Genomic DNA, 17,848 nt, shown 5'->3' with positions numbered 1-17,848 from the left:
AGATTTGAGTTTTGTGTTTGTTTTTGGGTTTGTTTGTTTGGTTTGTTTTTTGTCTTTGTACTACTTGAGCCCAGTAAAATGCTTTAACAAAATAAGTGTTTAATAAAAGCTTTGATTGATTGATTACAAACATGGCACAGAATCTGAAAGATTCCTTCTAATCTATCTGCTTTACCTGTGAAAATATAAAATCATTCACAGTATGTCATGACTTGTGCCTGGCTATTCATTCAATATAGCTAGAGTTTTTCTGACTGGTCAAGGACACTAGTTCAGGTTTTTCTAGGTGGCACATATTAAGCAAAATGAATTGTAGACAGTCAGAGACAAGGGATGGAAGATCATGATTTATTTGAAGATGAAGAAAGTTTAATGATAAAAGTAAAAAAAAGTGGTTCAATGCAGCTTAGGAGAATGGAAAATGTAGGCTGTTGGAGGAAGTTCATCTAGGCCAGTGGTTTTAAAATTTGCTCCAAGAAACTTTGTGGTTCTAGAGAAGATCAGTAGTTAGTTCCATTAAAAAAAAAAAAAAAAAACCAACAACAACAAAAATAGGTAACACAATTAAAAAATTTTTTTCAGGTCACCAAGTCATATAGTAGTAAAAGTAAAAAACAAAGTAAGAAATAGCAAAATTACTCCCTGAGTTTGTCATCCACTAAAGTGCTTTACTAGGACAAAATTTCAGTGAATTAATTTTGTGAAAAAAAATGTTCTGTTTAACAAAACTTGTGAGCATACAATGACATACCCAGTCTTTCCATGGGTGCCTTGTCTCTGGGGCAGATGGTTTAAAGGCAGATCTGGAACTGATTGAAGAGAAGCAGGCTTTTCCAGATGTGAATGTTGCAATGGAGATGAAAAGCTGGACAGGGAAGACATAGTTTCTTTTCTCTTGGAAAGGAGTGTATGCCCACTTAGCTAAGGATGTCCTGTATGAATACCTGTGTATCTTAGGTTAAGAACTGGTAATGAATATAGAGTGTGTGTAAGACGGAGTCAAGTTCAAATAAAGTCTCAGAAAGGAACTAGCTGTATTATTCTTGTCGGATTAGTTAAACCTTGTTTTTCTCAGTTTCATCATCTGTAAAATCCTTAAAGTAGCAAGTTTGGGGGATTTTAAATGTATTCTGCCTACAGGGGAACTATGTCTTTTGAAGTTCAGAGAATTCTTTAAGAGAAGCTATTGTGAACTCTTAAAACTTCTTGAGAAATGTAGTATTGTGTCTCAGTGAACATCATACAGGTTTTGGAGCCTCTGGATTCAAATCCACTACCTGCCTAACCTTAGGTGAGTCTCCCAACTCAGTCTTTCGGTTTCTAAGTTTCGTCCTCTGTAAAATGGAAGAATTGGACTAGATTACCTCTAAAAACTCCTTTTCAGATCTAGGTCAACGAATTTATGATTTCTTTTCCTCTTTTCCAAAATGACCAAAATGATCTCTGGGATAAAACTAAGTGTGGAAGTTTGTTTTTGAAGCTTCGGAACATAAAGAATCTCGGAAACAGAAGTTAAGCAGAATCCCGGACCTGTAATACTGGATTTGGGAAATCCTTGGCCTCCGGATTGAGGATCAAACACCCGGAGGCATCTTTGGCAGTCTGATTTGTCCTGGGTGCGAACTTCCGATTCCAAAAATATTGTTTCTTGAACTTAGGGTCAGTTTAATGTAATGGATAGGTCACTGGACACTGAGTCAGGAAAACTTAAATTCAAACCTTTCCTTGTACACTTACTAGTAGGCTGACTATGGGTAGATCATTTGCTAAATGTGCCTCACTTTCATTTGTAAAGTGGGGTTGGAATCGGTGGCTTCCAAATGTCTTTCTTTAAAGCCATGATTCTAAGATGCAGTTTTTAAGTTCCTGAAAAAAGGCAAAGTTACAGCCTTCCTTAAAAGAAATCCTTTATTCAAACTGTTCTTAGAGAGAATTTAGGAATAGCTTGTTTCCGAATCTTCCTCGGGACTTTACTTCACTATTCCAGAGTGAAAACCTGGGCACAACAGCAGGCTAATGTAGTACGGCGACAAGAGTTTCTCCTTGGGCCAGAGAAGACTCGCTAGAGGTAATTTTTCAAGCAGGCAGCAGTAAAATCCCGGGTTTGGAAAACCCTTTCAGCTGTAGAGATGGAGGAGGAGAGGCGTCCCGAAGTCCGGGAAGTTGATGCCTCCTCCCCCTTCATCAGAGTGTGGGGAGGAGTACAGGCTTGTCTCCAGCCCGGGTGGGAGGGAGTTCCATGTCGCGAACTGCGAGACAAGGCAAGGACCTGGACTGGAGAAGCCCGGTTTCGATCCTCCGAAACTCTCTAGTTCCAGACTAGTGTCGCCGATCCATGCCTCCCGAAGAGGGCGCAGGAAACGAGATGGAAGAGCCCAAGTGGCAGAGCTCTGTTGCCCAGGACTGGCTTTGGGCTTCTTAGAGGGACCAGGAGAAAGCACGCACTGCGCCCGCGACAGGCAGGTGGGGTGCCCTGGGCTGCCTAGGGAACGCAGTCCGAGTTCCCCAGGCTGGAGATTTCTCCAGAGACAAGCTGAGTAAGTGCAATTAGCTGTTCCGAATTTTTGAAGACTAGAATCACCCGAATGCCAACTGAGGGCTGAGCCGCGTGGTGTGGAAAGCGAGGGACTCCAGGCATCTTAGCACAGAAAAGTAAGGAGAGGGCAGCGTCAATCCCTTTAGTTCTCCACCTGAGTCGCTTGTCTGCCCCCAAGAAGAAGCTGTGTTAGGGAGTGGGTGTGAGTGTGACTCCTTGGGACTCGCTGGGGGTTGGAGGAAGGACGGTTAAGTGCAGAGTTGGTCCAAAACTGTTCTGTCAGAGAGCTTGGGCTTGACTATTGCCTCCAGTAATTTCTTCGGAACACAGGAGGACTCATTTACCTCTGTCTAGCCTACCGAGGCTTATAATTAGAGTGGTGACTGGTATTTCAAGTAGTTATTCCGGATTTTTGGGTGACATGCTGTCGTAACTGAGCTAGATTATCAGGTATGTGTATATGCCTGCGTGTATGTGTTCATGAGAGAGACAGATCACAGAGAAAGAGGTACAGAAATAAAGGGACACATAGAGCTATAAAAAGAGAGGCAGCAACGGAGACATGCAGACAGAAAGAGAAAGAAGGAAAGAGTGGGGGAGAGAAAGAGAGAATGAGAGAGACAGAGACAGAGAGAAACACAGAAGACATGGAAAGGAGGGAGGGGAGAGAGAGAGAGAGAGAAAGAGAGAGAGAGAGAGAGAGAGAGAGAGAGAGAGAGAGAGAGAGAGAGAGAGAGAGAGAGAGAGAGAAGGCAATTCATACGATTTATAGGGGTTCTTAACATGTTTTCAATGAATTTGTCTTATTTCAAAAATTTTTTATAACTGCAATTCAAATATAATTGGTTTCCTGTGTAATCCTTAGATTATGGACCCTGTGATCTGTGCTTCTGTACAAATTCCTCTCAAATACTGTTGCTTAGTGTTTGGGACAAGATGGTCAGGAAATACTTTGTGGTTTGGACCTCCAAAGGTTTGCTCTTGGTTGGCCCTGACATTTAGCCTGTTTATCTTTGTGAAGGGTAGTGGAAAGTCCCCTTATGGAGTATTTTCTGGTAATTCTGAAGAAGAATGAAGTGATAGGACACTTTAAAACAAAAAGCTTTAAGGTATTTTTTTCCAGCCTATTTGTATTAATTAATTTTCAACCTGAAGGGAGAGTCAAACTCCAGCAGGGAAGTCTCACCAATAATAGGACATTTATATAGCACTTTACACATTTTTTCCCATTTCCTCCTCATGACATCCTTGCAGAATAAATGTTGTTAGTATCATTTCACAAATAAAGAAAACTCTAGAGTTAAGGTGACTTGCCCGTGGTTACCATAGCTCAGAAATAGGACTTGAAAAAGATCCTTTCTAATGTTTGTAGCATTTTTCCCACTCCACTAATGTTTGCTCAACAAGTTAAATGGATGAAGGGACCGAATGCTCTGCTGTCTGAAGAAAAAAAAAACACAAGCAATTTTCTTAAAAGAATGATTGGAAATCAGTTCAGGCCAACAGTTGGAAGAATGGTCTAATGTGCCCATAGTCTGCAAGAAATCAGAATGAAGCAGATGTGATCCAGAAGCTTTTAGAGGAAACTTCTCTCACAAAGAATCTTACAACCATGACTTCTCTTAGTGACAGAAATTATGTTTGTACCAGATGAAGCACAATTGATAGGTTTGGTTGGTCCTAATTTTACAGCAGCACAGCATCAAATGGAAAGCTACCTTATACAAATAAATTAATGATGGAACATAGATGAAATGGTTAGTAGACTAGCTTGGGAGCTTGAACAACCTGGTCTTAAGCCCTCTCTCAGGCAAATGCTGATTATGTGATCCTGGGTAACCTTTCAGTATCTAGGGAAATGTCCATGATTAATCAATATCACAGATCTAGTGCCAATTAATATCTCTCGTTTAAGTTCTTATGCTAGTGGGAGGGAACAAGCTGTAATGAATGGAGAGCCAGACTCTTGTGAGAGCAACCCAGACTTTGGTCTATAACACATATACCAAAGTGTGACCCAGGGCAAATCACTCAATCTTTCAGTACTTCAGGCAATTCCCAAAGCAGAGTTTTTCTATCTGTAAGAAATGACTTGAGGGGATAGAGTGCTAGGTCTAAAGTCAAAGAAAAGTTATCTTTCTGAGTTCAAATCTAGCTTCAGACTTACTAGCTATGTGACTCTGGAATCACTTAAGTAATCCTGTTTGCCTCAGTTCCTCATCTGTAAAATGAATTTGAGAAAGTAATGGCAAACCACTCTAGTATCTTTGCTAAAAAAAAGTCCCCAACAAAAAACACTTCTTAAGTGGGGCCACAAAGACTCAGATGTGACAATAACAATTTCCTATCTATATTGATAGAAGACGTTTCTAAATGCAGGTGAGTTTCAGGTGTTTCCTACATTCAAGAAATCAGACAAAAATGGTGGTAGTGATGGTGGTAGATAGATGAAGGAAGCTAATACTCTTAGAGTGAATCAAGGGAAATAGGATTTGAAATTTGCTTTGTTATGATTTTCTTCATTACTGTTAAGCTAGAACTATATAGGAAATTGTAGCACTTTTTAATGACCTTGCAGATCTTGTTGCTTCTCTTATATCTTAAGGAGTTTCTTCATCATTGGTAGTTGAAATCCATAGTTAATATATATGATATGATTACTACCTCTGAAGTCATAGGATATTGTCAAGGTCCTAGGATGGAAGAAATGCTCATATCAAAACAACTGTACAACACCAGGGCAAATCAGGATGTCCAATTAGTGTGGCTTAACCTGGATAACTGCAGCCAGAATGAATGAGGATTTGGGAAAAGACACATCTTCGATACTTTAAGCATTATGATTAGTGCCACTATTATCTTGCTTAGCACAGTTCCTGGCACATAATAAATGCTCATTCCTTTGTTTCCCACCAATTCCAATTGCAACCCAGCTGCAACTTAGTAGACAGTTTTCATGCATTGCTTCTACAGACCGCCTGAGTTGTTCCTCAAATGAAAGACAGAAGGTTGATTTTCAATGTAATCCTCTGAAACTTTTCTGTTTCCTAGATCATTACAGGGTTTGTATGCTTTTGGTATAGCCTGAGATCACTAACATGTTATAATTGGAGTAGGAATTCATTGGAAGTTACTTATTAGAATAAGGAAGTGTGAGTACACAATTTCCAGCAGCCTGGCATAGTTGTAGGGCTCTAGAAAGAAATTGCATCACACTGGCAAAGTTTGCATTCCATCACTTGAAGATATGCTGGCTTTTAGTGTAGCATTCTATAGGAGTGAGATTAAAAAGTTTCAGGGATAGTTCCACCCCCCCCCTCCCTAAAGGGGCTATGTTCACACAGCTGAGACTGTCTCAGTTTCATCTTTTTCTTTCCACTCACAAAGCCATTGTCTCAGTTGAGACCTTCATAATTTTTTACTTAAACTACTAGTTGTTGTTCAGTCATTTTTCATTCATGTCCAACTCTTTATCACTCCATTTGGGATTTTCTTAGCAGAGATGCTAGAGTTGTTTGTCATTTTTTTCTCCAGCTCATTTTATAGATGAAGAAACTGAAACAACCAGGGTTAAGTGACTTTGCTCAGGATCACATAACTGATAAGTATCTGAGGCTGGATTTGAACATCTATCTATCTTTCTGATTTCAGGCCCACACTCTTTCCACTGTGTCACATAGATACTTAAAATCATGAAACCTTCCTGGGTTTTAGTTTCTTTGTGGAAAGTATGTGAATATTATTGTATCATATCATATCATGTATCATATCATATTGAGTTGTTATTAACTCTTAATTATATAATATTATTATATTAGTTGATCTCTGAGGTCTCTTCCAGGTCCCAATCCTGGGATCCTACTTTTGGGAGTTAGGGGAGTGACTTTGATTTTACAAATATAGAAAATGGCCAATAAGGAAACATTTTTACCATATATACCATATAAAGTACCTGCTATATACAATTTATCATATGTAGGTGATATATAACTGAGAGGCTATATAATTTGCTTAGGGTTCTAGGGTCAGGATGTCTCAGGGACAGAACTCAATTCCAAATTTTTTCAACTGCTAGATAAAGTATAGGCTTACCTATATCATATACGAAACTTCCTATCACTTGATCTGACTTGCTGTATAATTTATACCTCATGATATTTGTAATATCTTTTATTTGTATCATGTTTCCTATTTTTGAAAGCTATTTCTCTTACATCATTTGATGCAATAGTCTGCCATTGCCTAATTTGTTTAGATGCGTATTTTGTATAAACCTGTTTTGGCTTCAGTTCTGAATTTTATTTTGCTATATCTTTTTCTTAAAATTTCTTGTATGAAGCAATAACATTTGTTCCTATGACAGTGTATCTACTTAAAACACATTCCCTTTGAGAAAAATCTATTTCTTTCCACTGAATTTTCACGATATCAATAAATAGGGAGCCATAATTTTTTTAAGCTTTTGATGTTTATTCATTGCTACCTTCCCCAAACCCCAAACCATCTTTGATCCATGATGCAAAATGAGAGAGACAGACTATATGGCCTCTATGATTTTTTTCAATTTTATATCTATGATCCCATGAAACTGAGACTCAAATTAATAGTTTTGGCATTAGTCACAATGACAAAAAACAACATTTAAATACAGATTTACCATATTATATCATATTAAGTAAGTATGACTCAGGATAGCTTGACACCTTCTACTTAATAATGATAATAACAAAAAAGAATAATTATAATAGTTGGCATTTATTTGGTGCTTTCAAGTTTGCAAATACTGAACATTTGCTTTTAGCTTTAAAAGTATTATTTCATTAAACTGCTCTGAAAAGTTGGTGCTATTATTATTCTCATTCACAGATGATATGTAGCTTGCAAAGAGTAATACAATTTAGTTAAGTGTATCAGAAGCTGCATTTGAACTCAGGTCTTAGAAGATTAAAAAAATGAAAAAATAAGAACAAAATATCAATATATTATAGCTAATAACTTATCAAGTGAAATAGTATCTTTTAAAAAAGTCTTTTATTTGTAAAAAAAAAAAAAAAGATGTAAAAAAGAGACTTTATTATAAGACTTGTTACTTGGATAACTTGTGAAAGTAATATTCAATTCTTAGAAACAAGGCTGAAAGAAAGCAATTCATGGCAGTTTTTATTAAATTGAAGAAACTTGGAGTTTGGTCATGGCAATAAATTATATATCTCCTTTTTAAGAACCAACCTAGTTAAATTAAGAAGGATTCATCAACAGGCAGTTAGCTACTAGGCAGCTAATATTTTTGGTCAGAGTGACTCATGAAAACATATACTAAAGAACAAGATGTGATCTGCCATACTGAAAACACATGTGGATGAAATCATTGATTTCTGAAGTGTTTGAAGCAAGAGATAACTCCATTACTTTCTTTCTATATGTAATTTTCCTTGAAGTTTACTTCAAACCCTTCTATTATACCAATTGAGATTATATGATAATACTGCCTATTTAGAGTAAATTTATTCCAAATCTACATGTTTGTTCATTACAAAGAACAGGGCAATAAGACACTATTGTTATTTGTAATATACTGTTCACCTCATAGGAATTTTGTTTGTTGGCATACAACTATTGATAGCAGAGAGGATTTGGATTTTGTCTGTATAGGACCTGTAAACTCTGTCTAAAGTAGTTTCTCCTTCAGAAATAGCTATTATTTTCCTTCCCTACTTTCTTTCATCTTTGAGGAGCCAGAAAGGATAGGTATCTGGCAGTGATGGCAGTGAATAACAGAACTGGTGTACTTGATATCTATCTAGAGTAACATGGTGGGGAAGAGGGAAAAGCACTATGCTTTATGAAAAACATACAGGAAGAAGCTGAGATGGGACTTTGTTAACTACTGGTTATCTCACAGATACCATCTCAGCTTCTTCCCCATAAGCATCCAATAGCTCTTCTGTCACCTTTCTCATAAAGCATTCCCATTCCATCATAGTGCTAATTAAATTGACCTCCAGTGACTGCCCTTTGAGATACCCAGGAGTAATACTGCCTAACAGATTCCTGGAAAGACATTAAAGGGTTCTTGATGGACTACCTTGCATTTAACAGGAACAGTTAATGGTAAGAAGAAAATGGGTTAGAATTAGGTGGGTACTATCCTCAGACCTTTAATCTTTGAGGCCAAAATACATGTGTGTGTATGGTGGAGAGGGGCAGGAATTATAATCCCTTACCAATAAAATCTTTGGATATCCCTGAGAAAACCAAATACAAAAGATTAGATATGGAAGTTGAGATTTCAGACTGCCCAACAACTGGATTACTCTAGACTAACTTTGTACTTTGTTCATTTTATTCTGCTTTAATAAATGGACTCTAATCTACATATGAGGAAGTGATTGTCTGGATCATGATGATTTTGGGAGACTAGAATCTCAATGGGATGGTACTAAGTCAGGAGAAATTTATGAATTATAATTTGAATTATTCCTATCTCTTGATAAAAAAAAAAAAAACTTAGTAGAACACTGGGAAAAGTCAAGGTTAGTGGAAAACAAAACAAAACAAAACAAACAAACAAAAACCCCAAATAACTCAACAATCAGCAATTGATTTTTCATGCATGTGCCAGGAATGAGGTGGTATATAGTTGAAGCTTTGCATAGCTAGCCTCTTTTTGTATGCTCAGCTCAGTTCACTGATTGAACCTGAACAAAGCTTTTAAATTTTTTTCCTCAGATTTTTCTCCTTTAGGTTTTGGAAGTATGAATCAGGTTTGGACATCTATCACCTAGTTTCTTCCACTTACTATTAACAACCTACTTTTTTGAGTTGTATGATTTCTTTTTTCATAATTTTTAATTCTGGTCTAATTAACCTATAATTTTTTTATGTCAGTATACAATAATACAGGAAGTCTGGTGCTAGATTCTAAGGCCACCCTTGTCCCTACCTCTGTGTCCTTGGGCAAGTCAGATAACATCCTCAGGCCTCACTTTTATCACATATAAAATGGGTGGGGTGGAGAGTTTGGAGTGACCCTTAGAGTGATCCAGGTCAACCCAAAAAGGATAGTTACCTTTTTCAATCCAATCCTTTCTCACTTTCTAGTAATGCAACAGTTCCTTATTCTATATAAGAATACTTATTCTGTATTCTAGCCCTGACAGGGCTATCTATCAGTTTTCCTCACTTGAGCACTGTTGGCAGTCCTATATAATTCTAATTGTTTCCTGACCCCAATGTAACAATGCTTCATCTACTTGTCATTGTTTAGGGAGATGCATTTTGTTACAGTAGCTTGTTTTTAAGGACCAAGACATTTATTTCCACTACTTTTGGTGGAAGTTTTTCTAAAACATATTGTATTGCCTTTTGAACACCATTTAAATTTTGGACTTTGGGCTCTGTTTCAATTAATTATGATAGCTGTATTTTCTAAACTAAAAGTCAGGAGATATGCTCTGAGAAAGGGATATATGGGCTTGTTAAGTACATTATAGATTATTTTCCTGAGATTGGAACTGCCCTGGGAAATCTTGGACATATGACTGCCATATTGAGTGAAATTGGATGTTGTTGTTCCTAAAAACTTTGAAATAAAGTCTTCTCAATCCTAATTTCATTTCCCTTTTAGGGATCTACTCCTTTCTTATCTAATCCTTAACCAGATTTAAACTCCAGTTCTCTTTTCACACTGATCTGATATTCTGGCCCTGATGTTTGCCTCAATTTCTCTATAGTTCTACCATAACTATGTTCCAGTCATGTATATGCATATGAATATGATATGCACATATATATGATATGCACTCTGGCCCTACCTCTCAACTCTTTATTGCCAAATTTCTAGAATAGGTTGATTAGACTAAATATCTTCATTTCTTACTACTCACTCCCTTGTACTATGGAAAAGGGATTTTCTTTTTCCTCTCCCTCCCCCTATTCTACTAAAACTATTTTTCTTCATTTCTTACCACTCACTCCCTTCTTAACCTTGTGCTATGGAAAAGGGATTTTCCCTCCCCTCTCCCCTACTCTACTAAAACTATTTTCTTAAAGGTCACTAGTAATTCAGGTCTCATTCTTGATTTCTCTTTGCTTTTTGATATTGTTGACTATTCTCCCCTGTTGGAAATTCTCTTCTTCCTTAGTTTTAAAAACAAACTTTTCTAAAGTTTATCTTCATACTTCCTCTCTTACCTGCTCTTTGTTTTCTTAACTGGTTTGTCAATCTGTGTATCTCCAGGTTTTGTTCTTGACTCTCCTAATCTCTCTTAAAGTTGTTGTTGTGTTTTTTTTTTTTCTTTCTGGTCTTTTATATCTATCCTCTTTATATATATTGCTCCTAAATCTGGAGTGTTGTAAATTTATGTCAGTGTATATGTGAGCTTTGTTTGTTTATTAATCCAATCATTACCAATGTTTTAGGATTCATGATTTGTAGCTATAATCATTCTGCCCAACTAAAATCATTATAAATTTTGTGATGAGAATTTGAAAATTTTCAGTAAACTTCTTGAATTAATTGAAGGCATTCTGGGATAATGAAAAAGCATTAACAACAAAACTGGGTTTCTTTTGTATGTTGACTGTATGGAATAAATTTACATGTATATATTGTTTTTCTTTCAGACAAACAGAACCCTTAATAATGATGACCAGAGCCTAATAAATTGTACTATGTAGCACGGGAACAAGTGAACTACTAGGTAATAGAAAGCTCTTTCTGAAATAAATAGTTGACATCTGGGGGAGGGTACATTGTTGCTTCTTTCTTGGTGTCAATAAGTGGGACAAGCTATATTCCAGAGCACTTGATGTTAGATCTTTGTATTTTTACCATTCTGAAACAGACTTGTTCTGACTGCAGCTTTGATATGTTGGTCAATATTAGAACAATCAATCTGGTCCATTGATAATGATCTTAGGAAGAGAAGGATAACTTGTTTTTGAAATTTCCATCTATTATGGACCTTGAACTCAGAAGACTCTACTGATTCTGCATTTCCTTCACATTTTTACTACTATTATTTCATATGATTATAGATTGAGGAACTAGAAGAGAGCTTATAACCTATATATTCCAAACCGTTCATTTCTCAGATGTGGAAACTATTTCAATCATCATGTCCTATCTATCTAATGGATAACCTTGCCTTTAGAGTTTCAGAAGTAAACACCTTAATCATTGGAGCTTCTTTGAATTCCCTATGGTCACAGCTAAAGGGAACTGTCTATAATAATCTAGAATTTCCTGAGGGATCCAACATAGCCTGATACAACCTAGATTCCAGACCCAAATCAAAGAATCTTGTGAATGTAATGAGTACTAAGTTTCTTGACTCATTGTCTTTTTGTCTCTCTTGATCAACAAAGTAAGATTTTAGTCTTCTTTTGGGTTAATTTAGATAAACCTACTGTATAAAAACTCAGTTTGGTACATTATTTTGCTTCACCTTTTCACTCCTTAGGAAGAAAATTTGTGTCTTGTTCTTAGAAAGAATATAAATCAGTTATCTTATTTCATAATATTTTAGAAAAAATATAATATGGGCATTCATAGGGTAAATAGTAATTAGAATGAAAATGAATAAATATTTTTCTTTAATATAAGATTAGAGAGCAGGAATGTATTCTAAAAGACAGCAAGCCAGTTGTTAATTCTATACTAATGCTACTTTGTTTAATCATCTGAGTACCAAACAGTGGGAAAGTTAAGTAGAAATATTAATTTGATATAATTGGTTTGAAGGCTAATCTAGATTAAAAAATATCTGAATTGCAGATTTATTAAGTAAAATTTATTGCTTCTTAGTATAATCAAAGTCTTGAACTAGACTTAAATGTGTTGACAAGTTTGGTGATCTACTCCAATGTATAGGTAACCATATCATATAAGTGATTAGCAGAAATTGAAATACTTAAACAGTTTGCCTTCTTAAGTATGAAATTACTTAATTTCATAAACTACTTACTTAAATTCCATAAACAATTAACAAAACCTCCAAAAAACAATTTCTGTTCAAATGATCACAAATCTAAAATAATGGAGGCTTCACCATGGTTAAAAGATTGAGACAGTTATTGTCACACACTTGAGTTTGTATTTATAGCTATAAATAATATACAAATAAACTCTAACCCAAATTTCTAGCACCATTTTGATCTGTATTGGAAACCAGCCCCAACAATCTTTTCAATAGCTCATAAGTAGAAAGTCCCATCTCTGCTTCCATCTGTTCTAATTTTCTCTTGAATTTATCATAAGATTGAGAGCTCCAAAGGATCTTAGTATCACATCCTCAAATATTCCTGGATTTTGCTCAGCACTGACATGAGTCAAGGAATGAATAATGAATGGAGGCTTGTTTTTTAAAGAAAATTTGCAGAAGCAGTTATGTTTTCTTATTTTTTTTTAAATAGGAAAATAAGATGACTCTATTTTGGTATGCTTGCTTCATAGTTCTACTTAGTTCTTCACTTGAAGCTGGTAAGTTAAATAACTTTTTTTTTTTTCAGTATGTATCATCAAAAAAAGTTACATATGTGCTTTATAATAAAAATCATGTCAAATTTTTAAAAGATATATTTCAGCTTAAGTTAGGAATGTAAATAATTATTTGTTGATGAAACTGCTTTATTGTTTTTAAACAAAAGTATGATTGTGATACATAGATTTATAAAAAAATCTACGTAGACTCTTTTAAATCTATGTAGATTTAAAAAAAATTATGGGGCAGCTAGATGACAGTGGATAGAGCACCAGTCCTGAAGTCAGGAGGACCTGAGTTCAAATCTGGCCTCAGACACTTAACACTTCCTAGCTATGTGACGCTGAGCAAGTCACTTAACCCCAAATGACTCAGCAAAAAAGAAAGAAAGAAAGAAAGGAAGGAAGGAAGAAAAAAAGAAAGGAAGGAAGGAAGAAAAAAAGAAAGGAAGGAAGGAAGAAAGGAAGGAAGGAAGAATGAAAGAAAGAAAGAAAGAAAGAAAGAAAGAAAGAGAGAGAGAGAAAGAAAAAAGGAATGAATAAAGAAAGAAAGAAAGAAAAGAAAAGAAATCATTACAATGGAGTTGCATTTACAACTTTACTGTTAAAATCACCAGGGAAAAAAAAGAGAGAAAAGAATTTAATTAGTGTGGATGATTCAACCCTATATTATTTCCAAGTTGTCCCTGAATTTGCTTTCCTCATTCTATTGTTATTTAGAGCATAACCATAGATCTAAGAGCTGGAAGAGGTGTTATAAACCTTTTGGCTCCTTCATAGCTGTCACAATGTAATCTTTGAGTATGAAACTGAATCTTTCTCTTCATCATACCTAGAGTGGGTTTGTTTTGTTAAGGCTGATAGGAAGAATAAAAGGGAACCTATTATCATTGAGTTGTACGTGACTCTTTGTCATCCTGTTGGGATTTTTTTGGCAAAGATAGCAAAGTGGTTGGCCATTTCCTTCTCCAGCTCATTTTACAGATGAGAAACCTGAGGCAAACAGAGGTAGGTGACTTGCTTAGAGTCATACACCTAGTGAGCATCTGAGGCCAGATTCAACTAAGTGTTCCTGACTTCACAGGCCTATCCATTATATTACCTAGTGGCCCTTTACGCCCTACCAGTAGAAAGGTTCTGTTGAGCTTTCTTTGTTCTCCTTATGTTCTGCCTTGCCCCCATGGCAGATGGTGCATTAGATAAGAATGTGGGCCTGAAGAGCAGGAAGACCTTAGCCTCAAACATCTAGTTGTGTGGCTCTGGGTAAATCACAGTCTTGGTTTATACATCTGTAAAAAGAAGATAATAATAGCAAGGTTGTTGTGAGGATCAAATGCATTAACATGAAGTGTTTTGCAAACTTTAAAGTGCTATATACATTCTTGCTGCTATTTTAATCATGGAAAAATAGTTATCTGTATAGACCTGATTAACATGAGATCTGTAAATTTGCTTGTTTTATTTTGTTCTTAATATTGATAACCATGTTTCAACATGGTTGACTTTAAAAAATATTATTTATTATGTCTTTAACATATTAACTGCCAAAAGAATGTAAAACATGCAAACAAAGTTATGAACCTCTATTATAATATAATCCTACTTATGTCAGAATTCCTTTCAAGTGTATTTTTATTCCTGTCACCACTTTTTCTGCCTTTGTCTTTGCCTATTTTTTTTTTCCTGTTTGAGAGTAGAAACCCTGGTTGTGATCTATCTGTCCTGGATAAAAACTTAGCTGGGCATAGTGAAAAATAAAATTTACATTCACTCCTCTTTCCCCCTCCCCATGACAACCATAGATCCACCTGATCTCTAATATAGACTAATTTTTTAATTAAAGCTTTTTATTTTCAAAACATATGAATAGATAATTTTCTAAATTTATCCATGTAAAACCTTGTGTTCCAAATTTTTTCCCTCTCTTCTCTCCACTCCCTCCATTAAATGGCAAGTAATCCAATATATGTTAAACATGTGCAAGAACTTTTTTTTTAAAAGAAATCCTAACCCCTTACTACTTTTGCTGTTATTGTTTACGGGTTTCAGTCATGTCTGACTTTTCATGGCTTTATTTGGGTTTTCTTGACAAATATGCTGAAATGGCAATTTTAAAGACAGTGTTATAATTTGAGTGGTAGTGTTATATAATAGATATAGTGCTAGTTTTGGAGCCAGGAAGACCTGGATCAAGTCATGTTTCTGGCATTCACTAGCCATGTGACCGTGAATGAGTCACTTGACCCCTAGGTGCTGTAGGTGAGAAGTGTCACATTCAAGAACCGCAAAATTCCTCAGTGGGCAACAGTTAGATTAAAATGTAATTGGGAAATGTTAAACAAAATAAATTAAAATATAATACAATGTAAATAGTGTTAGTGGTTTTCTAAGTCATTATGTAGGGATCCATTTCCACTTTGGTTTGGTACCCCTTCTCTAGTAAATAAGATAGTGTTTCTCAACAGATTTTGTTCTCAAACTTCTTTCAATAATAAAAAGTAATATGCTCCTTATAAAATTCTGCAATCATTTACTGCTTAAGCCACCATGAAAGAATATTTAGCATAAATAATTTGTACTATCCTTTGAAACCGTAAAGGAGCTTAAGAATCCCTAAGTGAGAAGCCTTATTCAGGATTGTTTTCAGAGAAGGTAGAGACCTACATTGAAAGCAAGTATTTTCTTCCTAGGAGCTCCTTATAGCAATCAAATCATAGTTTTAATCCCCATCCTATTACTATCTTTTACCAGTGATTTAAAGGTTTTTTTTTTTCTTTTCTTTTTTGGGGTGTGGGTGTGGGTGAAGCAATGAGATTAAGGAACTTGCCCAGGATCATATAGGTAGTATCTGAGGTCCAACTTGAACTCAGGTCCTCCTAACTTCAGGGCTGGTGCTCTATACACTGTACCACCTAATTGACTGCTTAAAAATTAACTAATTAATTAATTTGGTTTTTTATTTACAAAGCATATGCATGGGTAATTTTTCCAACATTGATCTAGGGACTTTTTTCAAGGATAATTTTGATTCTTTAAAACTTAATCTCTGTATAAACTGCAAGTTCACTAGATAGATGAGCTTTATCTTTATTGGAGAAGAGCCATTTCAACATGAGAGTGAAGGGAGATAGTGATTGAGTGGTGACTTTACTCAGACCTTAACTGGAGGATAAATAATATGAGTGTATATGACTTCTTTTTCATTCTGAATTTCAATTTCCTCATCTATAAAATGAAGAGATTGGATTACATGATTACCTAGTGCTCTTCTATGTCCTAAGGAACCTATTTGGCTGATAATTGCAAAGAGTTCTCAGGCAATTATGGGTTGTTATTTTTGTTTTGTTTTGTTTTGTTTAAAAGGCAATGGGGGTTAAATGACTGGCCCAGGATCACACAGCTAGTAAGTATCTGTGACTGGATTTGAACTCACCTCCTCCTACTTCAGGGGCAGTGCTCTATCTACTATGCCATCAAGCTGTCCTTCCCTCCCTTTTAAAATTAGCAAACAGATTACTACAAATATTATAGATTAATAGGAAGGTAGTTAGACCTGAAGATCCCTTAGAGTTCATTAAATCTAATCCCTTAATTTTATAGATGAGGAATTTAAGGACTATATGGCTCAGTTAGTTTCACACTATTTAGTATCCTGGGTGAGAATCAGACCAAATGTTCATGATTCCCATACTGTTCTTCTGCTGTTCTGTTCTTCCTTTTATATAGTAAGCTTTGAAGGAAATAATCTATAACTGGATTTTTTTTTTTTTAGAAGATGATTGTGTGGAGTTTGAAGAGAATATAATATTAGTTACTTTTGAAGATGAGCTTGCTGTTCGTCACAGTAGCTCTAGAGTATTTGGCCCTTACAGTAATATAAGTTGGTATGGAAGTGATGGTAAGACAGTCATCTCTATGGATCAGAACTCTAGGGTTCACCAGTACAGAGAGAAGCTTTGGTTTGTTCCAGCTGCAATAGAGGACTCAGGATATTATTATCGTGTTGAAAGGTAAGAAGTTTGTTTTTCTGTTTTGTGTTTTTGTGTGTTTTATGTTTCTTCCCCCAGAAACTAAATGAAGTTAACAATATGGGTCATACATATGGTAGGCTCTAGCATGTTTGGGACCCTAATCAAATATTTTTTGTAGGATTTCTAGCTATATAAACAATTTAATTTAAAACTATTACAAAATTCATGGGTACATGGAAGCTATATTGATATATCATTATATTGTTTAGTTGTGTCAGTTGTATACAACTCTTTGTGACCCCATTTAGGGTTTTCTTGGCAAAGATACTGCAGTGGTTTGCAATCTCCTTCTGTGGTTCATTTTATAGATGAGAAACTGAGGCAAATGGTGTTAAATGACTTACCCAGGATCATATGGCTAGTAACTGGATAAACCAAGATTTGAACTCTAGAAAATGAGTCTTCCTGACTTTAAGCCTAGCAATCTTTCCTCTGTGTCACTTAGCTGCCATGTATCATTATGCTCTGCTATAAATTAAACTTAAAATTAATTAAAGTATACTTTGTAAAAGTAAATGTAAATGATGCCAAGTTAAATTTCCATAATATATTGTATCATATAATATATTATATATATTGTATACAATATATTGTATCATATAATATATTGTATATGTTGTTTACAATAAATTGTATCATATAATATATTGTATATGTTTTATACAATATATTGTATCATATAATGTATCATAATTGATAAAATAATTATATTATATTAAAGATATGCTTTCAAATAAAGATATGTATTTAAAACTCTCACTCACTTTTTTGAAATAGCTCCCTAAATAAATTCCAGAA

The 17,848-nt window shown here is 35.2% G+C and overlaps 1 protein-coding gene across 2 annotated transcripts in view; it reads left to right on the top strand.

Moving 5' to 3' along the window:
- Positions 1-2,106: 2,106 nt before the first annotated feature.
- LOC100913514 (interleukin-1 receptor type 1) overlaps positions 2,107-17,848 on the top strand; it is a 34,265-nt gene continuing 18,523 nt past the window's right edge. The window contains exons 1-4 of one of the 2 annotated variants that reach the window (XM_023501255.2): positions 2,107-2,537; positions 11,162-11,238; positions 12,953-13,019; positions 16,795-17,029. In XM_023501255.2, coding sequence (XP_023357023.1) covers positions 12,962-13,019; positions 16,795-17,029 — 293 coding nt within the window. In that variant the 5' untranslated portion in view covers positions 2,107-2,537; positions 11,162-11,238; positions 12,953-12,961. Of the gene's footprint in view, positions 2,538-11,161; positions 11,239-12,952; positions 13,020-16,791; positions 17,030-17,848 lie in introns of both variants that reach the window. The other variant, XM_023501254.2, reaches the window with a different exon arrangement.

The sequence above is a fragment of the Sarcophilus harrisii genome, chromosome 3 (assembly GCF_902635505.1).
Source record: "Sarcophilus harrisii chromosome 3, mSarHar1.11, whole genome shotgun sequence".
NCBI classification, from domain to species: Eukaryota; Metazoa; Chordata; class Mammalia; order Dasyuromorphia; family Dasyuridae; genus Sarcophilus; species Sarcophilus harrisii.
Note: the sequence above shows the minus strand (reverse complement) of the source record. Positions and strands in the feature narration are given on the sequence as shown.